Below are 27,385 nucleotides of genomic sequence, written 5' to 3' on the forward strand. Positions count from 1 at the left end.
TAAAAAAAAAGTTATGTTCACCCATCAATTAATTAACATCAACATTTACAATTATTCTCATAAATTATTGTAATTCATTTCATATTATTTTTTTAGTTTAAATCAGAATATTCCAACAATATCAACATAGAATTACTGTAAATAATATTTAACAAGAGTTAAAATCACCAGGAAAAATATAACAACACTTGAATCTTTGGGTTGAAGCAGTTTCCACATGAATAACAGATCCTAAAAATTGAATGCAATGATCATTAATTAATAAAAAAAATGTATATACTGATAAATCATGCTTCAAGTAATAGAGTCCATTCACTGAATGTAGAGTTATTACTCAGCTAGCATCTGAGAAATAATTTTTTGTACGCGAGTTATTCACACACTTCCTTATTAGATGCTTTTATTGAACAGTTAACAAAGAAGGTACGAAGAAATGATGGATAAAAGCAACATAGATGATGAAAAGCAATAAAATATATATCATTTAAACTGGAGATATAGTGACGATTAGATCAACAAAGTGCCCACAGCTAACAAATTTAGGAAGCTGTTGATGAACGGTCATAGTTACAATACAAATATAATATCTTGGATTAATACAAGGGTGACAAACAAATATTCAATTACTGTACATCATGAAACCCGCAGTTCTTTTTCAACACGAGCAATCTACAAATCAGAGAATGGTTTAAATGCATGCTTTCTGAAAATATAGGGGTGTATTTATTGATACGTACTTTGCTGCTTAATTAGTGACAACATCAGGTAATAAATTTCTGCCTTTTTTATGATGCAACAATACACCCGTGAGATTTGAGTTAATAAGTCGTTTAGTAAGCTTTTATATAATTTGGTGAAAAAAATTGATTGAGTTAAATGGCTTTAGATCAATGTTAAACTGAACAGGCTAGAAATGCGGGCTGGGTGCGTGGGATTCTTGTATAGTAATCACCAACGATTTTCATTGGTAATTGATAAGTTATTCGCAACTAAAGTTTCTTAGCTGCTTAAATATTTTTTTTTGTATTAAGTATTTGATAAAAAATTGAGGTTATCTAACATTCAATATTGGAATACCATCAACTGCGAGACAAATAACATGTCAACAACCTTTTAGTAGGTATTTGAAAACGTCAATTGTGAGTTATGTTCCTTGGAGCTCATTATTCTATTAATATTTTTTTTTATTATAGAAATTTTTATTGGTTTTATTTCAATAACAAAACCAATAAAGGTATGTTAACACAGAAAAAAAGTGAAATGTTAGACATCGATTGCAATCAATTATACAATAACTTAACACATAATTGTTTTTAATTTATAGTTTTTATAAATTTATAAATAGCTAAGTAAGACGCAGTATTTGAATAAAATGGCTGCTCTAGTCAAAACTTTCTATTGAGTGTCAAAATTGTTACATTACATTGTAACGTGTGATTGAGATTCTGAGCTTCAACTCCACAAAATCACGATGGGTCATCAATGATGACTCTTCTCCAAAGATTAATTTTACCAAGTTGTAGTGATTCGCCCTACAACAGTTCAGTTCAACAATCAGGCCCTCTACCGGTCAACTACGGGTTGATTTGACTCTAAGAAAATTTTTCAATAACATTTTTCTTTGTTGGTTGAGTTTGTTTGATTGAAGAGTAAAATGAGCTATTGATTGATGTAAAGGCGAAATAATATTCAATCGCCTGTAAAAAAAAAATTAGTACGAAAAAAATGGAAATTTGTTTTAGCAAATTATGTGTCACATTATTAATATCATTTTGATAAACAGATGTTGATAGTTTCAACAAATTTTAAACGATGGCTGAAACCATATTACCACAACTGTGCCATTAAGCAATAAAGATGTAAGTCGATTAATATTTATATCATTCTATGATTAATCTATTATTAATACTAAAAAAAAATTAATGATGATACATATTTGCAGAAAGATTAAGAAATATCACTTGCTGTGTATGTTATAGATTTTTCTAATTATTCCGTAATAATTTATAGAATAAGTATAAATTCAAATGATACTGCGTAGTTTTAAATATTGTCTTTGATTTAAAGTCGCATAATTAAAGCATTGTGAAAATTTATTATTTCATCAGCTCAATTTATGTATCATTGTATTCTATTTGAACTGTATGCTATGTAAAGAAGTCTGATAGAAAATTAACTGGCGATAAGAATAACCAATCATACTAAAGTATTTCCTTTCTTCAAAAAAGCATTGGTTATTATTATATCCGTGAGAAATGTTTAATTTAATGATGAAATATAATTTTTGCACGCTTGTACCCCCCCTGGTACACTAAGAAAATAATTCTTGCATCAAAATGACCTTTCATTGATAAAAAAAATTGTAAATATTCGCAATAAAATATTTTATTGAATTTAGCAAAATGTATTTGAATAAATTTTTTTCTCAATGTAGCTTTGATTCAGAACTACAAATTGTTGATTGCGATCAATTTTTCTTAGACTGAGAAGAATAGAATTTAAAATTAAAAAATATCACATTGATTTCTTTCTTGAATGTTTCGTTGTGTCTCTTAAAAGAAAGCATCCTAAATGAATGATTATTGTAATCAAAAATTCGAGTATAATTTTTGCGAATTCTATATTGAGCGGCGGAACATTGAAGACTTTAGAGATTAATTCTGTCTAAGAATTTACCACATTAATTCGAACCTACATTTTTTTAATTTTTTCAGGCAAATAAATCAGATCAATTGTACTGGATAATGTTGCTTGTCTTCTCAATGTTCAATTGATTGGAAACCTTTTCAAATAAATAAAAATTACTGGAGTTAACAAATATATTGTTCACAAATAATAAAAACCAAAAAACCTAGCGACGCTTCAACAAATTGGTTTATGAGGTAAACGAAAATATTATTTCAAAGCTTTTAGATTTTTATAGATATTTACAGTTACAAGACATTAACATTCAAATCAATCAATGATTTTTTAGAATATTTTTTCCATAAAAAATTATAACTTTGGCCCACTATTTTGATTTTCTACAAACATTTAAAGATAAGAAAAACATAAAATTAATGTTTTATTTTTAAAATCTTTAGAGTAGGATTTTTCCTTAAATGTTGAAAAGCAATATAATTTAAAAGTGTAATATAAAAGTTGTAACAATGAATTTAATATCGGCCATAAACGACAATTGTTCACTTAATATTGAATCAACTTAATAAAATTCACTTCTTTTATTTAAAAATTTCACTTTTGTTCATCCTAGAACCAAAGATACCTTTTTATTGTAATTTTTTTGTTGCTTCTTTTGTCAAAAAAAAAAAGAAACTTCCTTTTATTTGACTCAAATAATAAATGAAAATTTTTATTAAATAAATATTCAGACACTGAGAAAGTGATATTTGAATCATGATATCCAAGAATTTAAAACTAAACTTTCCCACTATTTTTTTTCTTTTTATTTTAAATTTATATTAAATTAAATAATGTGATAATATTTCAATGAAATTTATAATTAATTACAGTAATATTTCTAGGTGAAGATTACCATGAAACAGAAGAATAATTGAAATTAATACCATCAATAAAAGATGGTAGAAAGTGGAAAAATTGTCATTGAGTCAAAGCCATAAAATTATGAAATATGACTGTCAAGGGATATAATTCAACAGTATGTATATATTATGAGCAACATACAAAACCAAGTCTGGTCGTTTTATTTTCTTCGTCATTACCGAGGGTCAGGACATTGACAATTGCGCAAATGTTTGTAGTCTTGCGGCCAGAAGAGTATTGAAAGTTTACCAAGCTCATAGAATGCTCCTGAAAAATACAGTAAATCATAACTAGTGAATTTATGGGTCAGTTATTGGGATAGAAGCTCAGAACTGACTCTACTGGTAAGCCACACACTTTCTCCTTACTAACCATTTTTCTTTTGGCTCCTCCTCTCTCTTTCTCTCTCTCTCTCTCTCTTTTTTACCTTATTTTCAGAGTGTCATAAATGTGCATGGCCAAAGTCAATTCACTTTCTCGAATGCCCTGGTATGCTGTGAAAAAAAAACCCTTTGTTGAAGGGAAATAAAATGAAGTTTAGTTTCTAGAAGTCTAAAAGTAAATTACTAAGTCTATTTATGAATTTTTATTGAGAAATACATCCTTTTATATATTCTTTAAGGAATTTTTAAGTGTAATAAATTTATCAGTTAGAAATTTTTTTTTACAGCCACTGGTGCTAGAGTGTTAAAAAAGAGTTGAAAAAAATTTGATACATTAAAATTTTGAAAAGGTATGTAAATTTACAAAAAATATTTAAGTGCTTGGGTTACTGATGAATGAACTATATTTGAAGCTGTAAGAGTAATTTGTACAATTTAAAAATGACTTTTCATTCACGGTTGAATTCCAATTTAGAAGAAAGTTGTGTCACAAAATATTTGACTAATGTTAGATAATATTATTCAACAGTTTTCCATTTTCACTGTAAAATTAGCAGTTTGTTGGGGTAAAGATAAGATATGTTATGAAAGTATGAAAAACTCGATCAGGTCGAAGATATCAGACCTCATATCTAGGGATGAGGGAGGCTGAAAGATACCTGGACAGATTGTAAACTGATAAAGCTGATGAATCCCAGAAAAATAACAGCCTGCTGTGCAATGAGTTGAGTGAACACTCAAATACCAATAAATTATTTTTTAAAGGGATAATATTTTCAAAATTATTCGTTTTACATTATAAGACCACAAATATCTAAAAATTTCACCATGTCATGATATGGAAAACAAGACTTATCATTTCTCATCACTTCTGCCTAGGAATAGCTTTCTGATCCTTGAATGTCATCGAAAATTCAGTCAAATAATTTACATAAATAATTATTCTGGTCAGAGACATCACAGTGATCGAGTTAAATAAATTTTCTCCAATCAATTTTATTTATTTGATAATCTAGTACACTGATATTTTATTTTAAATTTTATTCGTCTCAACTGACAATCAACAGTTTGAAGTGCTGAATCTTCTAGCTTTACTCCAAAATTATTTTTGGAGTCAAATTTATATTGTGTACTTTCTATCAACATCTTTCCGAGCAAAAACTAATCTTATAAGTCGACAATTATTACCACTTGCTTCCTCTTTCTCAACTCTACAACACTTTTATTTTATTATCGATAATTTTAATCCATTTATAATCCATCATAAAAATCATATTTTTAATTTAACAAAGAAATTAAATATTATCTAATAAGTCTTGATTAATTGATAAGACAGTTATGAAAAATTCAGAATCACAATTTCTGTCAATTTTAAAATGAAAAGATAATAGTCGCATATTTCATTGACGTATGATAGGTTTGTATTGCCAAGGGCAAAATAAGAGCTGTGAGTATAAATGGCAAAAGCTAAATGTGATTATGATCAAGCAATGAATCGTTTGATGCGTCGGTTTGTGTTCTAGGGTGACGTGTAATAAACTAGAGTCCTGAGATTTCACGTCGTGCGGCACGTGTATAACTCTTGTCCACGAACCAACCTACAGAAAATGATATCGTTGTATCACTACTGCGACACGTGACTGGCACTTCATAAACGTACATCATATCTCTTCTTCGTTTGTGCGTGCCGATAACTTTTTCATCGACGTCTGTCTTGTCAATGTTATAATGATAGCCACTTTTGATACTGTTCTTTTTTATTAATTTATTTTATTCTGTTACATCTATGTCAATTCTTATATCAAAATTGCTGACTTATATGAAATAAAAGTCTTCATTATTATGACATAATACTAAATACAGTTCTTAGATTGAAAATAAAAGTTACAAGTTTTAGGTTAGTTTGATCAATCATACAAATCATCAGTCACAAGTTTGTTTCTGGAAGTTTGGATGTGACGAGTACAAGAGGTGGTACGTGAGTGCTGGAAGCCATAAGAAAAGGGTAGTTTTTTGGTATAACGACGATCTGATGCCAGATTCTTGTTTCAAGCCTGGAAAAAAGCTGCAGTAGAGAAACTTGGAAAAGCATAACAACCAATGACAGGCAGATGTTGAAAAGTGTACAATTTCAGCTTTTGGAGATTAAAGAAAATGTTGACCTTTATCATACCACCGTAGTAATTTTGTCTATTTTGAAAAATTAAATGAAACTCCCTTTTTCTTACTAAACAGTAATTTAAAACCTACACTGGCTTGACATCGTATTGATACATTATAATTGAAAGCAGTAAAACTACACTCTCAAAAGGGACTACTCTAGATTTTTCGAATGAAGCTGTTAGTTGTTTACTATTTTTAAACATGTGTTAATAAAAAAAGTAATTAATAATAAAAAAAAATTTTTTTTAGGTTATTTTTTGGTGATGGAATTATGAATAAATAAATATTGATAGATAAAGTAAGTGTGTGTGGTGTTGTGATGATGATTATGAGTGTATTCACATATGATTATCAGAGCTTACACTCCATAAATAGGAATAGGGTTTGTATCTGTAATAAATATAATTCTAGACAGAAATCATGACATCTAAATCGGTAAACTTTCATAGACCATATAGGGGTAACATATATATAATGAAGAGATAAAGTATTCTCCCCCTGTATGATCTCCCACAGAGTGATGTCAACAACCCTTTTTTTAATCTTCTTTTTTTATTGTAGGTACAAATTACGAGAATAATCCTGTATTACCTTAAGAAGTAATGGATCAGAAAATCTTCATTGTTAAACATAATAATTATTTCTGCTTTATTAAATTATATGATGAATTTTAATTAAAATAATCAATGGGTTAGCGTTCTAAAAAAAATGATTGGAAGGTTTTATAAATAAATATTTGATGGATATTGATCAACTTGTACCCACACATTGCTAGATCGAATAATTTTGCGGTTTTAGCTGGAAACTATAACTCAGTTTTAGTTTGAATTTCGTGAGAACGTGAAATCGTGGGGTATAGAAGTAGAGATCGCATTCTAAGGGTTGTTTTCCTCGTCAAAGGAGTGAACGGCGCGAATTCACCGCGATTGCAGTAACAGCACCACACTGACATGGGACGCGCGTATCGGTAATGTAACCAATCACCGAGTGCAACAGAAACGACAATGATGGGAGTGAGAAAAGAGGATGGGGTTGGTTTGGTTCAGAATCGCACAGAGTTAGGTTGACGTAGACACGCTCGGCAAGCTCGGTAACGAGCAGTTTAATGACACCGTCCATGTAGACGTGGACGACCAAAATGTTCAAGGGGATGGAATGCTTTACTTTGTTTTGATGCCACGCCCTTATAAATTTATCAAGATTTGAGTTTTTTAGTAACATTTTTTCATTAATTACAATTTTTTGGCAGTGTGTTATCTATTTTGTATATGTTTTTTTAAAAGTTTCAGTGATTAAAAACTTTAATAAGAAAATAAATGGAATTCTTTTCATTTAAAGTGTCTATGAAAGAATGTTATCAATTCAATGAGAATAAACTTGGAGATGATTTTTACAGATAGTTAATAAAATGTTGCTAAAGATTTTAATTTAAGTACAAGTGGTGAACATGCCGATGTAAATAATATTTACACACATTACACAAGCAATGGAGATTAGACGATGCAAAAGGGGATACCGATGCTTTAAATGCACGTGCAGCTTGTATCAGTACCCCTGCGGCTAGAACAAAAAAGAAGGCACGCGACTAGCATTGCGTTTCTCACTAGTTATAAACGGGCGAACTAAACTTGACACGAGACCGAAAAGAAAATGTACCAACGATGTGTAGATGTAAGTCGTTAGTATCTCAGAGGGGTGTCCTTGTTACTTTTTCGTTAAAATTACATGTCCATCGAGTTTTTTTCCAATTCAATTGGTAAATTCTAAAGAACTATTACTAAACTATCTACATGTGTCTGCATCATTTTTATTTTATTTAAAAAAAAAAAAACTACTTATTAGATTTATTTGACTCTTAATTCAGCTGATTCGCTAGGATGTAAACCTTGGACAATTTGTTCAATCCAATCTTTATAATCGTAAACATTGGTAAAAACTCCAGGTGTATTTCCTGTACAGTCAATAGAGTGTGAAATTATACCATAGACTTCTCCGTTGATATAGAAAGGTCCACCGCTATCACCCTGAAAATAAAGTTGATAAATTTAATTCCCATGTGATCAAAAGAATGGAACATAATAAGCAATGATTGAGCTTTGATTTATGATTATTTCTCTAATTTTAACAATGAAATTAACATGTCTGAATATTTTTTAATGTTGTTATTACCAAAGATCAACCAAAAAATCATTGCCTGATCATTCAAAGCAAAAAATGCTCGAGAAATCATTTGTTCAATGCCAAAAAAAAATTATAAACTTTTAGAATACTTACATTACAGAATGCGATTCCCTCTCTTTCAATACCTTCAAATTTATAGCCATCAATATCTCTGTCAATAGTCATTGGTGCTTTTTTGAGATCTCTTTGTGATACACCGTTCTCAGGTTGTGTCCATCCCCATCCAAGTATTACTCCATGTTCACCTCTACCATACCGTCGTGATGGTAAGCCTGCTGGTCTTCGAGTAGGTCCAATTTTAATAGGTTCATCAAGCTTGAAATACCAATACACAAAAATATTACGATCTGCTGTTATCAAACATCATGAGTGAAAGAATTAATTTCTACTTACAGTTATAACAGCAATGTCTCCAACAAAAGGAGGTGGATAACCAATGAAACTCTTGTGAACATCAAGTCGAACGACTTTGTGAACTTGAACAGTGTCCACATTTTGTCGGTTACTATCTCCAGATACAATATTATACCAACGTAATTCGTACCTATATGGATCATTCTCTTCACGACCATTTACAACACAATGAGCTGCTGTCAACGCATGACGTGGGCTGATAAGCATAGCACCACATGTTTGCCAAGTATATCCATTCTCCAGAGCAACCATAAATGGAAAATCTTCAATTTTAGCATATCCTCCTCCAACTATTTTAGTCGGACGTTTCCCAGCAGTGCCTGTAATTAAAATAGTTATCAATTTCCATGCTCCAATATGTTTGAGGAAAATTTATGACTAATAATTATGACATTACGATGGACATAAAAAACCATTTCATAAATAATAGACACTAAAAAGTCGTAATTTCCAGTCAAAGAAAATTGATTTGTTAAAAAAATTGATTCATCAAGGAGCGTTTCCTGCACTATTCAGAGAAAAATTCCTAAGCATTCAAAAATTAAGTGATGCTGACCGATTTTCATAGCGATTTAAAATAGAATTGACTTCTAATAGTCATTTGCACTTCTATTACCGTAGCTAACACTTTATCTTTTCATGAATTTTTTTCCAGACCATGAGGTAAAGTAGCTCATCTTTTATGGCCATATCTAAATGCTTTTTACACCTGATTTTGGATAATAATCACATTGACATGGAGATAATTGTAAAAGAAAAATTATCCTGGAACATTTAGAACAAGCTTGAGATGTAATTGAACAGTAGAAAAATTACCAAATATTGGAATAATTGTTTTTCTGGTGTCCAATAATTTATTTCGTTATTCTGTTTGATGTAAAAAAAATTAAAAAATCATATTAAATTAAATTTCTTACCTTTCACTAATAAGATAATCGTGATGACCAAAAGTGTTGAAAAAGCAAAGTATCTCATGTTGAAAGCTGAGTATTCAAACTAAAATTAAGGTGAATTGTTGGAGTTATTTATATCCAAGAATAAATGCACTAAATGAACTAATTATTCATAACACCTGTAAAAATAAAAAATTGGTGTTAAATAGTTACTTTCCAAATAAAAAGAAAATATTAAATCACACTTGTACATATATGCAAATAATTTAAAGGAAAATGTTACAACATTGTTTATTAACAGTTAACGTTATTAGTAACACCCTATTTTACTGATCCATTTCGTTTATGATTATTACCAACACGTGCAAGTTTTAAATTTTTTAATGAGCACATACATTTTACGGATATACATAAAAGAGTTATAAGAAATATTTTTCGTTATAAAGAAACATGAAATGGGCATTTTAATAGCTTGCCCGCCTCCTGAATAGATCAGTGTAGTTAAGCTGTAGATATATAATACAGTTGTTGTCTACAATGTGTTAATCTTGGATACTTTATGACTTACAAGTAAACCATTCCCTCTGATTGTAAACTCTATCTTATTTATATAGAACTTTAAATCAATTCCTGTGAATATCTCTTTCGGGTTATATTTATTTGTCCAACATAAAATTAATTGTAGGATCTTGGAAATGTCGATTTAAATTCTGAGTTGGAGACTTCTTCATGAACATCAATGGATTATCCTATTGTTGAAGATTAACAAATTTCCATCAAAAACATTGGAAAGCTAATTTTCCTGGTGGTTGATGAAAAACCTGGGATCTTTTGGAGCATCAAAGTCATTTCTCTTTTAAAACTCATTCTAGGTCTGGTTTATTAAAATTGTTAGTTGCTGTAGAGATGTCATTCATTATTTTAAACTCTACTGGATTAAAAAAAAATATTAACATAATGATAAAATGTTGATCAATTTTAAGAAATGTTGAAGGACAAAGTATAAAGATTAGAAAAAAGCTGGAGTAAATGTTTGGAAAATAGACCAATTGGATTGAATAATTTTTTGGTAAATGTTCCAGTTAGTCAGCAAAAGAGAAGATGAATGACTGATCTGGTTTGTCCAGGTTTTTTTTATTCAATCACCATTGGAGAATTCACTTGGAAGCATTATAGAATAAAGACGAAAAGTCACACATAAGAAAAGATTCACATCAAGAGCTTGTTAGCAGTTTAGTCGAAGGTTCGTGGATGTCTTTATTGATTTTCGGGTATAGCAGGTGATCCCCTTGTTGGCCTGTTTGTTGCAGAGTTCTAGAATGACCGAATGTTACATCATAATGGATCGTGCGCACGAGCAACTCACCACTCTACAATACTCCTTTTTATTTTTTTCTCCTCTTTTTTTTTTGCTTTCGATCCTTATTTGTTGTCTTGTTGTCTACCGACAAAAACGACACGTTCTAGTTGTTATAGCTTGCATATGAGTCGTTTTCTATTGGTGAAACGATAAAATAAAATCACCAGGAAGTCGTTATTCGCCCCCACGCGGAGTTCACGTGGATTTTAGTTAAATGAGACCAGGTGAGGAGTTACTCTAGTTTCTATTCATAACAATTAGAATAGGATAGGTTTACAAATGTCAACTTTGATTCCTGCTGATAAATATAATATTGTTCATTTTTATTTTTAACTATCAGAACTGAAAAATGCAAAACACGATTTATGGGCAGAAAATTTGTTTTTATGTTCTAGGAATTTTTTTTGAAACCGCATTCTGACATGCAGGTTTTATTATGTAATTTTTTTTTTATATTCACAGCGTTATTCTCCACTCAATAAATAGATGAAGATTTTTTCTATTGAGGAAGCCAGTATTTATTCCAATTTTATTGAATATTAAAATAAAATTAATTCAGGAATGTCTAATAATTTGTTGCATTAAGAATCAAAATAACTAGTATTTAGAATTGTTCTGTTTTAGATGAAAACTGAATTGTAAAATCATTTCTAGGTTATGATAAATATTAGAATAATTTTTGGCAGCTGGAAAAATACTTTCGAATAATAATTTTAAAATCTCTTCATCAAATAAAAAAGAATACAATAATTAATAATAATATTTTCAGTCATAAAATAATAAATATTCCATTTAAATGTAAACAATTAATTTTCTTCTGCTTAACGAGAAAAAAATAGTGTTCTAATGTCAATACAATCATGCCATGTTCATCAATTAAGCATCCAACAAGAGAGACAGAGATGGAAAAAGCATCATTATCTAGAATTGTGAGGCATCATATAGTTCGGGTTGAAGCCAATTGGACTCATAAAATTGGATTTAGAAAAGCAAAAATACATTGCCAGTAGTATCAGAAGAATAGCTATTTAGATGTTGGATTCATGTAGTGAGACATCTGTTAGACAACTTAACAGCTCCCGCCTCGTTCTCTGCTCTTCTCCAGGTTATATATTGTATCCCTCATTTCTCTTTACGTTTAGTTATCTCCCTTCATACCCCCTAGCACTATGAAGTGCTTCATGTTATACATGGGACGTGTTACTGTTACTCCACAGGGTAGAGAGACATCCCTCAGACACCCTGTGGTCCAAAATGCTCGCACGCTTCACTCTCTTTTTCTCCTACACACGTTTCATTTTATTTTTTCCACGTACCACTTGCACCCACATTTCTACGTCATATTCTGTGTAGAGCATCAAATTCAACAGTTTTATTTATGTATGAGTTCGTAGCAAGCTTTGCGGGTGCTGATGGTCAAATTTCCATTCATATATCTCGACATTTGTTTGTGTCTATGTAGATGAACGTGTGCTCTATTTAACGCTTGTTAGTCTCTTCAATGTGTCGTTGTGATCCTCTTAATAATAAGCAAAGTCGTCGTGACATTTCAAAAGAATTATGTAAATACAAATAGTTCAGTTTTAATTAAAAAAAAATTTTTCCTCTGACAAATTATTTTTGTATTTTTAACATCTACTTGTAGTTATTTATTTTTAAACTCAATCAATACCAATAATAAAATTTAATTTTGTTATTCAATTAAACATTAATAATAATGCTTATAGAATTGCTAATTTTCAATATTAATTATTATTATTTAAAATCTTTGTTATAATGATATTATTTAAGGGATAAATTTGAAAGTAATGATTGATGATTATCAATATTTTTGGAATAGTAAAAAATATATATTTTAAAGGAAGAGAAAAGACTTTCTTTTCTTAGAAAAATAAAATACATAAGGTTCATGTAACAACAATGTGTTGAAGTGTCAGTAGTTGGAGATATTGTTACAGACATATTCATCTAGATACTTAAGAATTCTCATGTTTTAAAATTTCTAGGACAATGGGATGATTTTTCCTAACAATGCCAGTTGACGTATTCATAGATTGGAAAAAATAAAATATTTTATTACACATCTAATCATCTTAATTGATCCATTATTATTTTCCACGAAAAATGCTATTCAATTGAAATTCTTATTAATATATTAAAACACATTATCAACAAGCTTCTGGTAATCTCAATTCATATTAAAATAAATTATATGAATCATAATATTATTTGGTCACATAGATTTTATTAAAAATAATAATAATAATAAAATTAATTATTTGCTGTTCAGTAAAATGAGGAGTAAAATGTATAACAGAGATTAAGCAACATTTATAAAACAAGACGATGAACAAGATGATTTATTATGCAGCACATGTCAACTGCAGTCCATGTCAAATGTTGATGACATTCGATTATAGCACATGTCGTTATTATTTTACATACATGACATTTTATAGAGATATTTATATATCATATTTATAAATTAGACATAGATGTTACGTTGAATTACAAATAGAGAAAAATAATATGATATATAAATCTAGGTAAAAATAAATTTGTCAAGCTGTTGGTGGACTTGGCACAAAATATTATTAAAGATATAAAATAATGTTTACCCATGAGCACATTGATAGTGACAATTAACATCTAAAAGTGACAAGTTATAAATCACAGCTGGAATAAACATATGTTTTCACTTGTCAATTATTATTATTATTTTTTATAATGAACTTATCTTCTGCAATGTTATTGAAACTCGAGCTTGTTTCGAAACACACGACTCCTTCAAGAAACCAATTGAAATAACTAATTAGTGGAAAAAGTTTTTTTTTATTTACTGTTTGCATATTTTCAACTAAAATAAAGTATGTTTACTTATTCTTATACTTATCAGAATAGTTTTATTTCATGTCTCTTCTTCCCCTATATTCATTCCTCCACTTTCTTTCCAACTAATCCTTTTTGGCAGCCCCATTTTTTACGATTCAAACTATTTGAAGTATAAACAGTTGAATGATTCGTGTAGACGAAATTAGCTGTGCAAATTTGATTTATATCAAACACTGTCGCGACTGGTCAAACAGACAAAATACTTATTAATTTAATTTATTATAAACTTTTATTTCTCATATACCTGATCAAAATATTACATTATTCAATCACTATCTCATTTATTAATACTCAGATAATAATGTCAATTTAATTACTAATTACACATGCACGTGCTACTTATTAATTTCGATAATATATATGTTATATAATCACAATTTGAAAAAAAAAAAAAAAATCATGTAAGAATGAAAATAACACTCCCTGTAGTTATGATAGCTGATGACAGTTGAAATATAGATACTTGTCATGATGTTGGAAATTTCATGTGGATGTGGGTTTAGCTTTTTAATCCATCATGATGCTTCGAAAAAGGTGTAGGAGTCTATTTGTAAATACCATGATTACGTAGCACCAAATTTTAGAGCTGACACATACCCAAGGTGTCGTCTGTCTTCTCTAGAATGTTGGAGATTTGAGGGATTTCTAGCATCAGCGATAAAATGTAAAACACAAGATGCGGCTAATCATATAACATAGTTATATATGAGATCCTGCCTGACAAGAGCTTCCTTCTTCAGTCTAACTCTAGTTCAACTATTATTTCTTCTTTTTTTTTTTTAAATGAGAACTGTCAGGATTTTTCAGTGGAATTGTTGGTATTTTTGAAGCTTAATTTTATGATGCTTAGAATCAACGATGTATTTTAGGTGTTGTAGAATTAAAATACTACCGGAAATGCGTTAAATACAGTGATGTGATCTGTTTAGGTGTTCATAAGAAAAATAGAGTTGAGTTCTCATTTTTTGAATGAGTTGTCATGGAGTTGAGTATTAACTAAGCTTCAATATGTTATAGAAATAACTAAAAAAAAAAAAATTGTTATTTAATTTTATATAAATTTATAATAATTCAAGAGTTTGTAAAATAACGATTAATAGTTTAATATTTTGTTTTTGTTTGCATAGTCTTCAGAGTAATATTAGATTTTTAAATAAACAAACATTTGAAAATATTATAATTGAATTGAGGCACTGAAGGAAAACATCACATGATCTACAAAAAAATTAGGGACTGCTGTACAAACATCTTTGACAAATATTAATTTGTTGATGATGTTTGTTACATTAATGTTCTCTGAATGATGTTAAAATATTTTTAAAAAAATAAAATTTAAATGATTTAAATTTTTTTAAGCTTCTCTATCAAGTATTTCCATCAAAATTTCTTTTAAAATAATAATCAAATGGAGTTTAGAAATTTTATATTTAAATTTCTCAATAAAAAAAGAAGTTTTCTCTGTAAGAAAGAAAACCTTAGTTTACTTTGTGTTTATTATTCCATCTATCAGATGATGGATTATCCGGTGATTCTTCACCTAACTTCAACAAGACACACTTCATCTAAAAGAAAAAAAAAATCAGATAATAGTATATTATAACTACAAATTTGCATGTACTATTGGTTGAATACATCTTGATTGCTATTGAATTGTGATTCACTTACCAAAATCCTCTGTATGCACTACCAAAAATCTCACACGATTCATATTTCTCGCGCATCCTCTTTTCCACAAGCTCGACAGGTTGTCCTTCATCTAAAATGACATATCGTAGAGCGAATGAAAAACTTCCTCCTCAGTAAATTTGTATACCAACTTATGTGACTTTGTGGATTAACGTCTTGATTCTTGGTATTATTCACGATTCCGTCCCCTGGTCCTACAATTTAAAAATACAATACCAACATTCATCAGTGAATTCAAAATAAAAACTAGATTTACTCCATTTCACTTGTAGACATATCAACGTATTTATAAATCTCTTTTTTCTTAAAAAAAAAATATTCTTCTAGGTAGCAACACTCAAAAAAAGATTAGTTGGATCAACTCAAATTTGGAGTTGTATTCGAACTAATATTGCTAGTAAATATAACTTAAAAATTTAGTTGAACTTTAATTGTTATGAGTAGTAAAAAAATTTTTCTTAATTCAATGAATTAAAGTCATAATTAATTAAATAATGATAGGTGATCATTCGAATTAAATTTCAGTTGACAAGATTTCTTCAGCTACAACGTACAAAATTTAGTTGAATATACTAAACCTTTTTTTTTCAATGAATAGGAACGACAGAAAAAAATTTAAAATACACACGAATCTCTGATTAGTATAGAAACCCCATCCATCCCTAAAAAAAATTCAAGAGCGTGAAAAAAGTAATCTATGACTTGTCTTACGCATCATGAAGACATTGATTGTGTGGAAAATTCATTCGTATTGAGCAGGAAATGGTTCTAATAGGTATGAAACACTAATACGTAATTTCGGGGTATATGAATGTCTCCTTAGGGGTCCAATACCCGTAGACCAAGAATTCGCGCAGCCCATGCCCAGCACACGTTCAAAGTCTGTGGCATCAGTACCTAGAGAAGGTTCCTGATCTTGTTCTTTTTTGTATCCCGCTGTGCTTAGTCCATCTTGGACAAGTTCTGAGCTCTCACAATGCTCAAAGACTCAATAATCAGACAGAATGGCCGTAAGGTCACCACGAAGGGCGCGTGTCCAAGTCCTGGAGTGTCTCTGTCCCCAAGAACCATTTGGAAAGGCGATAGGTTGGCCGAGAACTCGCTCGGAGCCTCAGCGTGGTGCCATCGCGCCTGGACTGGTTCACCCAACATTAGTCAGCGGTGGATCTTCCGGGCCCACGTTCGATTTGACTCGTATTAGTCACGGATTTTCCAAGGCAACGTTTAACACCATGGAGATCTTTTTTGACTAAATGGAATTTTTAGGGGAGAAAAAAAAGAGAACATGGCATCGTGCTCGTTATGCACTCAGGTGAATGCTCATGGCATTGGCCACGCCAGTAACTCCCGGGAAATTGTGATTTTAGTATCTTCACTTTTTTTCCCCTTAGTCTCTTCATTTAGTACAGATGATCGAATAAAAATTTCATGTTACGCTAGTCAAGTTCACGAGCTGTTTTTAACTCTCGTGTCTACACTTAAGACTTCGGTGAATCGTCTCTCACGTTGCGATTAATCAACGCCATAGCATCAAAGGTCGGAAAGTCGAGAGGAGTTTGTTTATTGTACGGTAGCCAGACCACCATGTAGCAGTCGTTCCTGGAAACTTCTCTCTCTCTAATCAACCGAATAAGATGCGCTCCAGCTCTTCTTTCTTTTTGTTCTTCAAGTGTTTCTAATGAGAATCGTTTTTTCTTTAAATAAGTTATTAAGCTGTTAAATATTTCATAAATCTTCTAGACATGTTGAAATAGTTTGGTAATTTTGGAGTAATTGATGAATAATATATATTCATTTACTTGGATAGATCAATTATAAATAATGATTTTGTGCTTCTTGTGTAAACTCTTGATGAAGCTGATAGTTTATACTTACTCTCAGGGGATGAAAACTAAACATTCTCTTGCGGCTTACTTTGAACACACCATCATTGTAAGTTTGTACTTCGTGTGAATGTAAACAAAATCAACGAGAATTCAACGAATGACTGATGATCCAATGCAGAAACATTCGATAGTACTTCTTGAATTATAAAAAATCTTATCAGAGCTTGAAAAAAGATGTTTATTTTTTATTGGTATAGGCGATGTCTGAGGGTCATTTTAAAATAAATGAATCGTTTGTAGAAAAAATTGTGCTTCAACAGTAAAATTCAGACAAATGTATGATTAGCAATGATGTGTTTATTTAAGAAACCGCTTTATTTCATTCCCCAGTATACTCTTCAAGTTAGTGGCCAGTAAAACATTCATCACCACTTCTCACTTTGTGGAGCATAAAACTCTATGTTGCTTTTTTACATCATAAAATCAGGTGGAATCAGGATAGATGAGCAAGATCCTAATTATTCTAGAGAAAAATAAAATTAATTGATCAACTTATTGATTATAAAATATTTAAAAAATTCTTTTTAAACATTTAAACTCAATTATTATCAATACTCTTAATCTCTTAGAATTTATATCTATTCACTGCTAAATCAAATGTCACCATGCATTGTTAATCGTCAGCCTTTTATGAAGATGTCTATTGAAAATATTAAACACACCTTTCAATAATATTAAAAATCATGCAACACATTTCCAACAATCTCACAATATAATTTACATTCATTCGATGATTCCAGCAATAAGCTATCTAACATCAGTACACTTACCTCAACGTAAATAATAATAGAATTCTTAGTTTACATATCATTATTGATGACATAGCTAAGTATTAATCTCACACCCATTGTTAGAATATTTCAAATGATTATTAGATACTATCGATTGATAAAGTCCTCAACTTTTTGACGGTTTGTCTTGAAGAAAAAAGAATTTTCATAAGAATGTACTTGCATCTTAAGCACTTAAACATAAATGAATTAATCCGGGTATTGTCAATCAATAATAAAATGGTGCTTTCAATAATGTTCTATTCTCTAGCTGTTGTCTCTGATGTTTCTTACCACACTCTACATCCATTTCCGCAAGTCACGCGACCGAGAATAGCTCAGCGTGACGAACAAATAGTGTATTCTCCAGGAGCTGAAAGTTGATGCCCTTATGAAAGTACCAACATTATTTTTTGTAACTTAGAATGGGTATCACTCCTCCAACAATGTCGTGCCAAATGATTTCCTGTTACACTTCCATTAAAACGAAAACGTAACGACTTCATCCTGAAAACCATTCATTTTCTATTCGTGAGTAAAAGTCGCTTTCATAAAAAGAATTGGCCACACTATCCAGCGGTCTCTTTTTTATTGTTGTATTTTCTTTTCTCTCTCTGACATTTTAGTGGGGTCACAATGATATTTGCAAGGGCCACCGGTCTATTGACATGTCTTTTTCGGGTGTTTAGAATACCAACGAACAAACTTAAAAATTCTTTATCCAATTATCTGACCATTCACGCCTCCTCCAGTTCATCTTGGAGATGTGACCATTGGAAGTAGATCCATCATTCCTGACTTCCTTCCTGACTTATACTTGTCAATGCAAAGTTTATACACCATCATAGCAATATGGATCATACCAACAATTCAACCTCTTGCTCAGAGAGTTCTAATTCCAGGTGGCCCAGGTGTGACTTTTACTGATTTTTATTCAATCAAAACTTGAAATTATATTTAAATTCATTCAACATTCACTTGATATACTTGTAGCACCGGCATAAAAATACATGTTTGTAAGAATTCATCAGATTAGATTTTTATAGTAACTTTATATTTTTTTACTCAACATGAAGTAGTTCATTGTGTAACTATTGAATAAGAAGTAAAGCAGAGATGATTCTTTTTAAATATTATCTATACCATGTGGTAAGCTGTGTATCGAATTTCATTAGTATCCAAAGCAAAAAATCTCAAGTATTTTTTTTGTTCTGGATTGAAAACTACATCTTTTTCACATAAAACAATTAATTATTTGTATCTTCGATATTTGGATATTATTTTACTAGCCACTGTTTAGTGGAAATAATCGTAGAAACCTTGAGGAGTAACTTGAGATGACATTCAGGAAGCAACCAGTCGAGAGTTTAAGCCATTCAAGTTGTTGTGATGCTTATGCGGTCTGACGCTCACGTTATCCAACACATAGGAAAGAATATTAAGGTCGATGCTATCGAATAAAATTTAATCTGGTGTAGCAAAGCAAACGCACAAGTGGTCACCACCATTCTGGGCCACACTAGACGTTTAGTTCACAACAACGAGTTCATTGATGAACAAAAGGATCAAGACGTGACTCTTTTAATTCATCATCATTGAAAGTATAATCAAACTAACGCTATCATGTAGCTATAGAGGAAGCTTCATTAACGTATGAAGAATAGTAATATTTATATACACAAAGCCGCTGGATCATGAGACGAGTCATTCGATTCAATTCCTTCAATCTCTCAGCTTGTAAATTGACATAACTTCCCTTCACAAATGGTTAACTTGAATAATTTGTTGATGATCAAATATATTGAAGAAAAATAAGAATTACCCATATTGAATTATTCTATTAGACTTGGTTATCTCGATTTGTCTAATTCAAATGTCTCCTGCAATATTTAAAAAGATTATTTATTTACCAATCAACCTCCAATTGTTTTTCTTTATTTATAATAATTATTAGTTCTTACTGAATCACAATGAAAGACCTAGTGTATTGGAGTAATCATCATAACTGGCTTGAGCCTGCTTTAGAGCTTTGCTCCAAAAATTAATTATCAATTAATTATATTTTAACATGATTGTATTGAAGTAAATGTTTGATAATAAGTATGAATAGATATAAATATCCAAAAACAGCTACATTCCATTATTATTATTGTATAAATCATCCATCAGATGCTGGACCATCTGCTGTGATTGTATCTCCCATTTTATCGACTTGTTTAAGCACCGCCACTGCAATTGAACATAAATATCCTTTTATTATGATCAATGAGATAACAACCCAGTGTAATATTCGATGTTGAATCATGTAAAAAAAGAAAAAAAATTAAAAAACCTGAATATTAATGATATTATTGAGAATTTTAATTATCTTTCAGTTATGGTAGTGCAGTAAACAAGCTTTACAAACTTAATCATAAAAATATCTAAAAAACATTTTTATGAGAAACTGTAGAGCGGTTTATTTTTTCAATTCACTTGATTTTTTATGTTTAGTCAATAGCAGATGTTAATATGGGATACATTGTAAAATAAGTTATTAACTTTTCATTTCCCAACACATCTTTTTCCGCAGAAAAGTAAACCTGAATATGAAATTAAAACCTTGCTTATTACATGCTTGTCCTTAGAGTCGTAATAAAACTATTGGCAACACATTTAAGTTAGCTTTCATTTGACACAACAGTTGTAACTGAACGGAACATCAATTGGGGCTTATAAATTTTTTCGACTCATAAATGACCGCAGTAAAGTAAGCAGAATAGTGATGGTTATTTTCTACTTCTAGTCCTCTTTTCATTTTGGCTTTCACGGAGTTAAAGTTCATACTGACTACGTGGCCACAAAACCTATAATAAATAATATATTTCAAGACCGCAATAAGAATAGTTAACTTTACAGTGTTACCTGAATCTTACTTGCTCTCAGTAGCTCTTGAATCTTGCAAAATATGATGGTACAGGAACATAATGTGAAGCAAGCTATCGAAAAATGGAGAAGAAGCATCCAAGGGTCCATTTTTGTCGGCAGTTACCTCAAACATTTCAAGTACTTTCCACTGTTCGGACGTAGAGGTTGTTACTTTTAACAAGCTGACAGAATGCAAAGTTATAGTTGCAAGGGGTGATATTTATTGTAAACTGCTTTCAGGTGTTTTCATTCTTGTTTAGATAGTTTCCAACATCAGCAGTTATCAAAAATAATTACTCATCAAGACTTTGATTGTTTTTTATTGCCTGAAATATTCAATTAAATTTATAATTATTTAAAAACAATTTATATGTTAGAAATAAAATGAATTTTAGTAAAATATTATAGAAAGATGTTGAATAAAAATAGCAGGAAGTAATAGAATTAAGAATAAAATATTAATGAATGACTTTTCATGGATAAATAAATCAGTTATCTAGAATATTGAATTTTATTCCTGTCATAGTATTACCATGGTTTTACTGACATCCATGAATTATTTTTTATTTATCTACAACTAGAAATATCTGTACTATACAAGAATTTTTACATGTATCAGCTTCAAGGCAGTTCAACTTACCTTGAGCTCCTTCATAGGGTTTCATCTTCCACTCCTAGGGGGTGTCGATAATTGGCGTCAAATTACGTTGATATAAAAGGTTAGATTTTCTATATATCATGAAATGATGCTATTCTGGATGATCTAATACTCAAGCATAATACATGCTGGATATCAATGTTTATAACCACCTTTTTCCTCTTCAAAATTAGCCAATAAATATTTTTATCACTTGAACATCACCAGTCATCTGGAAAAAAATATATATATCAATGTATCCAATTCACAGAGTCCAATTCCATCAAAGAAAAAACAACATTTCATTAAAAACTATTTTTAAAAGCAAGCTAACTTTTAAGGATCAATGGGTAAGGATTAATTCTAAGGCTAAAATGCTACTCTAAGTTTTAAAAGTTGAAAATAAAAAAATATTTAGTAAATTTACTTACTTTTGTAGGTCTATTATCCAGGCTACATGGTAGCAGTTAATGAATGTGTTGTAACACTATTTCAAAGAAGGATCTACTAAAAGCTAAAGATGAAAGAGAAGGCGACTTATTATTATCCCTTTACCTATTTAACACGATGGTATTTAAATCAGCCACATCTTTTGTTGAAAATACGTAAAAATTTGTTAATTCCAACAAAGTCTAGTCCACATCTTGTTGAGTCCACGACCTGATGCCTCATTCAAGCCACAGACCACCCTATAGCATTGGATCTTAGCTCATTATTTTTATTTTCTCTGTTAGAGTCTTCAAAACCCTATCAGCTTAAATGAAAGCAAGGAATAAGAAGTAAAATCCAGATTACTGTTGACCCTATACCGCCTGACCATGGATTATCCGGCTGCTAGGTATGTATTTTCGTACACATTGTCGATACTTATTCAATAAGTCTTATGAAGATTTATGAAATTTTTAAAAACTTTTCTTTGTTTACTTATAATGAATTGCCACTCATTTAATCCTTACTTTCATCTAATACTCTCTTTCAAAACCAATATTAAGTGTACTGATGACCAATTGTGTGATCAAAATACCACCAAGTATAGATTAATTATTGATTGTCTATCAGAATAAATTAGAAAAAAATATTGACTTCATCTTTCATTGGAGATGGTAAATATTCCATTTCTTTTTTCCCTGGAATTTTTGTATTTAAATCTGATAAAAAGCTTGATGTCTTTTGCGCCAGACTCAGTGCCAAAAGTAACCCAAAGATTCCGTCAGCTTAGCCGTTTACAACGACAGGTTAACCTGCTTAACTTTTAAAGTTAGCGCAAATCGCATTAAGTTGAGAAAAAGAGAAATGTCGAACAGGTCATTTTCTAAGAAGCATTCGCGTACATTTTGTCTCTTTATTTAATATATTTTTCTTCCTCTTCCATGATGAATCCTTGCTCAATTTACTCACTTCGTTGAACTCTTTTTTTTTTTTGTTGGGGTAAGATTTAACCCTCATGTAGGCCACTCTTTCTCGACTATGATCTCTGAATCATCTTAAACATACGTTTGATGTGTCTAAAAAAAGATTTAACTGGTTCGGGCTTTGTTTAATTCTGCTGAAAGATACATTTTCTTCGATAGACTTTTCAGCTTTATTTCTCAAGAAATGTTTATGTCTGAAAAAGTTGCTAACTTTTTAAATGGAATCGAATGATGAAAAAGATTTCTATACTTAAGGATTTATGTCATCTATATACGATTTTACTACATACCTCTTGGATGAATAAAATCTGCATTCTTGGATTATCCTTGACTTATTATTTGAGTTCAACTCCTTCTGGAATATTCTTTTATCCACATTTCAACTCCAACATAAAAGTCAAATTTTACTGAGAAAATTTCCCTTTGAAGAATTTTGAAAATATTTATTTTATTGATCAAGAAATAACCTAAATATTGTCTATAAATATTCATATCTATTCTTTTATAATTCATTGAATTAAAATATTCTAACCTTAAACATTGTTTACATCATACTCTTTTTAATGGCCATCTTGATTTCTCGTGATTTCAATTGGTATTACATAAAATCATTGCAATGGAATAAACAATTTTGATCGATGGTCGACAGATGTCAGGTAAGCCGAATTCAAAGGATCTATATTGAATAAATAGTCAAACATTTGTTGGTATACTTCGGATACCTGACTATAAACTTCTATTTGGAGTAGAAACATACGCTCGCGGCAGTGATAATGTATTCCATGACCAGGGGATGAAGTTATGACCAGAACAATGTGCACAACAAGGTGGTCTTTTGAAGAAAGAGAGCGCAGGTGAGATGATAGATTTATTTCAGACAAAAAAAGCATTAGAAATAAAGAAATTTATGTGTAGGATGGAGAAAAATGCAAAGAAGGAGCTGAGGTAGAATAATACCCTAGGGTTTTGAGGGTGTGGCGAATGCGGCGTGCTTCTTCGATAATGATGTAATGAGTATTCCAGGGCTCCGATTGGTTACGCCTGCCCAGACTCTCGCTCTTTCACTGACCAGATAAAAATATTATAGTCAACTTTCATAACACGACTCGAGTAAATAAAAATAACCAAGGTTCAGCCATTTTTTTTTTGGAAGGAACGGAATAAATGGTGAGGAATTTTCCAGCTCTGATGATGGAAATATATTTGTTTATAATCATTTTGTTTTATTGTTTAGAGGATTCAGTGAGGATGATGACTTAATTTATGACCAACTTGACCCCTTGACTTTATGATGCCTGGAAGGTCTTGGTAAATTTTTGAAGTAACCTTAAAGAGAAAAACCAGCAATGGAATATAGCAGGTTGAATATCAACATCATCATTTACTGTAAGTGAACATTGGAGAACAACTATTGAAATATGCAATAAAACCTAATTTTAGAAACTTATTTCTATAAAAAATGGTAATTTACCTGCCTTAAATAGAATAGAAATTTTGCAATAGTTATAAAATATTATTGCTGAGTCATTTTAAAATAAAAGGATAAGATGATTTGCTTTCCCCAGTTTGTAAAATTCCCTAACTTGAAGGGTAAGTTTCAGTATTTTCCATTTTAATATTTTACTAATTATATTTTTATGCAGTGTAGTATAATTACATGAGACACCAGGGTAATTCCCAGTAGATCCTTCACTGAGAAAAAAATTTTTGTTATGCAACAAAATGTTCATTTAATCAATTAAAAGAATTTAAAATATTAACAATAAAATATTTTGTTGAAAAAGATAAAAATGATATAAAAATGTTACTATGTCAATTCTAAAAAAATATTTCATTATGGTTATTCAAATTTTTGATTTTATTAGTTGAAAAAAACCATACTTGTTCAGAATAAATTTTTTTCTCAGTCTTTTCTTTATATAATTAATGATGACTGATGATAAAATAATATTTTATTTAATCGAAAAATCACAAAAGATCCTCCGGTCATTTTTAGCATTAAATAATATTTTTCCTGGAGTAGATATGTCGTTATTTTATTGTCATTCATCAAAACTGCCACACTCATAATTACCCCGCGATCGTATTCATCTTACTCCTCTTCACACATGTGAATATTATTCAATTGAAAAAAATAAAAAAAAATGTCATTGGATTTTTACGAAAAGGCTTTTTCACTTCTAACTTGCGGCATCAAAAAGATTCTGAGGAACATATTTTTTCTATACTACTGTTTCTTTGATGTATCGTCGATAAGTATTGATTCCCTATTTGTTTCTTTACTTTCTTGTCATCGACCACCATGATTGCTACCGACCCTATATATAAGAAGTCTTCAACATTGTGATTATCAGATTTTTTGAGAAAAAAGCACCTATAAGTGACTATTTGTCCAGGTGGTCTTGTCGCTTTCATTCTTTTGAAGATTAAATCTTATTTCGAAATGTATATTGGAGGAAACAAAAATTGAAAAAATACTTTACATACTTGTTATTATTCTTTACAGTTATTATAGCTTAAATTCTTTTAAATCTTCCCACCGTCTTAGTTGTGTGTATACATTTTGTCACTGACATTGAGTAAGTTGTCTAAATCGTCTTTAGCCTCTGACAAATAACGTTGACAGGATCAATTAAATGGATTATTAAAAATATATATTTGAAAAGCTTCGTTTAACTCCAATACATATTTTTTATTTATCAATAAATTATTTTAGATCTTTTCAAATAAAATTTTTTTTTGTTATTAATTCAATACTGTGTTAATTGCAAATATATTTATAGCAATATTTTTTGCAATGTTGCAAAAAGTAGGAGAAGATTACTGAATTAAATAATTCAATTAAAATTAAAAAAAATAATGATTAATAAAACAATACAGAATAAATTGCAACAAAAAATTTTAATTATTTTTAAGACCCCTAATATGTATTTTACATATTTATAAAATTTATTTATTTATTATTATTCGATGAATAACAGCAAGAAAAATATGGATTTTTGCTGACGTGTTAATGTTCAATTGAACATGAACAAGGGTTACTTTCACCCTAAGAAATGCTGGTAGAATGAACAATGCCATTTATTGGTCATTAGTAGATAAAATGAAAATCTGCAGTGAAGATTAGGTATGTTAACATTGAAATGTTATTTAGTTAAGGGTTAATTTATATAGTGTGGATTTTCAAAATTCTTTTAAAGTAAAGGATTATATCCCTTAATACACAATAATATTCTTCAACCCTCTGTTTATTGTTATTTATTTCGTTGCAGTGAAGAAAACGATTATGAACACAAAGTGATTATAATAATCTGGCATTTTCATAAAGTCTAGTACTTATCAGGTATTTCTTTTACCACGATACAATAATTTATAAAACAACAATTAACAAACAAAACTAATAACAATTTACAAATAGTAACAATAATAAATTAATTATAATTGATAAATATTATTATCAATTATTAATTGTAATTAAAAAGTTCTTAATATATTAAAAAATATTCATTTCACTATTACAAATTATATTTAATATATCAAATTTTATCAATTTGAAAATATTTTTGGAATATTAATAAATTTTTGTAACTGCCACAAAATATTTTAGAGTTATTTAATTGAAATAAATGAGATAATTGATGCAATTAAATATGAAAGTAGTGATTATGAGTATAAAAATCATCGTAAAGGATATTATTTAATTATAAAATAATTACTTTCGGACGTACCGATAAGTTTGATTAATTAATTAGAAAGGGTTAACCTAGTAGAACAAATGAACTGCCATGCAAATTGATGAATCATCAGACGAGCAATGTGTCAGCAAGTGGTGAAGCTGAGTGTCGAAAAATAATGTTCTCAATTCATTGACTTGAGCCTACACAGACCAGCGACATTAGTTGCAGAGAACGGTATGATTACGCGTCAAACGAGGGTGATTTTGTATTGAAACAGGGAGAAAGCAACAAGAACGAGAGTCGAATGTACATAGGGTCAGGGATTTGTTTGTATTTCAATACGTGTTGCGGCTGCGCTCCCCACTACTCAACCTTTCAACCAACTCCACGTTTCTCTCTGTTTGCATTGTTTGCTGTCAAACATTGGGCGAAAACATCTAGCCAAGTGGGGATGCTTCAGCATCGAGGTATGATTCTATTGGAGGCTCTGGAGATCGGGCGTGTCTCCAACATATCTAGGCGCGGCTTAAGCTGTACTATATAGTGGTGCAGCAGTGGGAAAAGATCAGATGCGTGCGACC

The 27,385-nt window shown here is 30.2% G+C and overlaps 1 protein-coding gene and 4 long non-coding RNA genes across 7 annotated transcripts; 3 read left to right on the forward strand and 2 right to left on the reverse strand.

Annotated features, from left to right (window-relative positions):
- The first annotated feature begins 1,635 nt into the window (after positions 1 to 1,635).
- Positions 1,636 to 4,246, forward strand: LOC118073897 (uncharacterized). Of its 2 annotated transcripts, XR_004691147.1 has the most exons (5): positions 1,636 to 1,859; positions 2,715 to 2,882; positions 3,525 to 3,658; positions 3,762 to 4,101; positions 4,214 to 4,246. It is a non-coding gene; the product is annotated as an uncharacterized lncRNA (long non-coding RNA). The 2 variants fall into 2 exon arrangements; XR_004691146.1 differs by having other exon boundaries at positions 3,525 to 4,101.
- Positions 4,247 to 5,323: 1,077 nt separating this feature from the next.
- LOC118073898 (uncharacterized) lies at positions 5,324 to 6,197 on the forward strand. Its single transcript, XR_004691148.1, has 2 exons — positions 5,324 to 5,373; positions 5,450 to 6,197. It is a non-coding gene; the product is annotated as an uncharacterized lncRNA (long non-coding RNA).
- A 1,685-nt stretch (positions 6,198 to 7,882) lies between these two features.
- On the reverse strand, positions 7,883 to 10,108 carry LOC118073892 (trypsin-like). Its single transcript, XM_035094681.1, has 5 exons — positions 9,973 to 10,108; positions 9,602 to 9,756; positions 8,664 to 9,004; positions 8,364 to 8,585; positions 7,883 to 8,113 (listed from the first exon to the last, which is right to left on the reverse strand). Exons 2-5 carry the CDS (start codon positions 9,657 to 9,659, stop codon positions 7,934 to 7,936), a joined length of 801 nt encoding a protein of 266 aa, XP_034950572.1. The 5' UTR covers positions 9,660 to 9,756; positions 9,973 to 10,108; the 3' UTR covers positions 7,883 to 7,933.
- A 5,951-nt stretch (positions 10,109 to 16,059) lies between these two features.
- LOC118073973 (uncharacterized) lies at positions 16,060 to 23,710 on the reverse strand. 2 transcript variants are annotated; one of them, XR_004691157.1, is made up of 8 exons: positions 23,660 to 23,710; positions 23,418 to 23,548; positions 22,147 to 23,321; positions 21,719 to 21,947; positions 21,076 to 21,404; positions 20,504 to 21,017; positions 20,133 to 20,400; positions 16,060 to 20,051 (listed from the first exon to the last, which is right to left on the reverse strand). It is a non-coding gene; the product is annotated as an uncharacterized lncRNA (long non-coding RNA). The 2 variants fall into 2 exon arrangements; XR_004691158.1 differs by having other exon boundaries at positions 22,147 to 23,333.
- Positions 23,711 to 23,881: 171 nt separating this feature from the next.
- Positions 23,882 to 24,517, forward strand: LOC118073958 (uncharacterized). The gene is made up of 3 exons (XR_004691156.1): positions 23,882 to 23,981; positions 24,043 to 24,294; positions 24,362 to 24,517. It is a non-coding gene; the product is annotated as an uncharacterized lncRNA (long non-coding RNA).
- Positions 24,518 to 27,385: the final 2,868 nt, after the last annotated feature.

This window comes from Chelonus insularis, unplaced genomic scaffold (genome assembly GCF_013357705.1).
Source record: "Chelonus insularis isolate UGA/USDA-ARS -01 unplaced genomic scaffold, ASM1335770v1 scaffold_714_pilon, whole genome shotgun sequence".
NCBI lineage: Eukaryota > Metazoa > Arthropoda > Insecta > Hymenoptera > Braconidae > Chelonus > Chelonus insularis.

Coding starts and splice junctions, on each gene's coding strand:
- LOC118073892 (XM_035094681.1), bottom strand. CDS start 9,659: ATGAGATACTTTGCTTTTTCAACACTTTTGGTCATCACGATTATCTTA. Junction 8,586..8,663: donor GAGACATTGCTGTTATAACT/GTAAGTAGAAAT, acceptor TGGTATTTCAAG/CTTGATGAACCTATTAAAAT. Junction 8,114..8,363: donor AGGGAATCGCATTCTGTAAT/GTAAGTATTCTA, acceptor CTTTATTTTCAG/GGTGATAGCGGTGGACCTTT.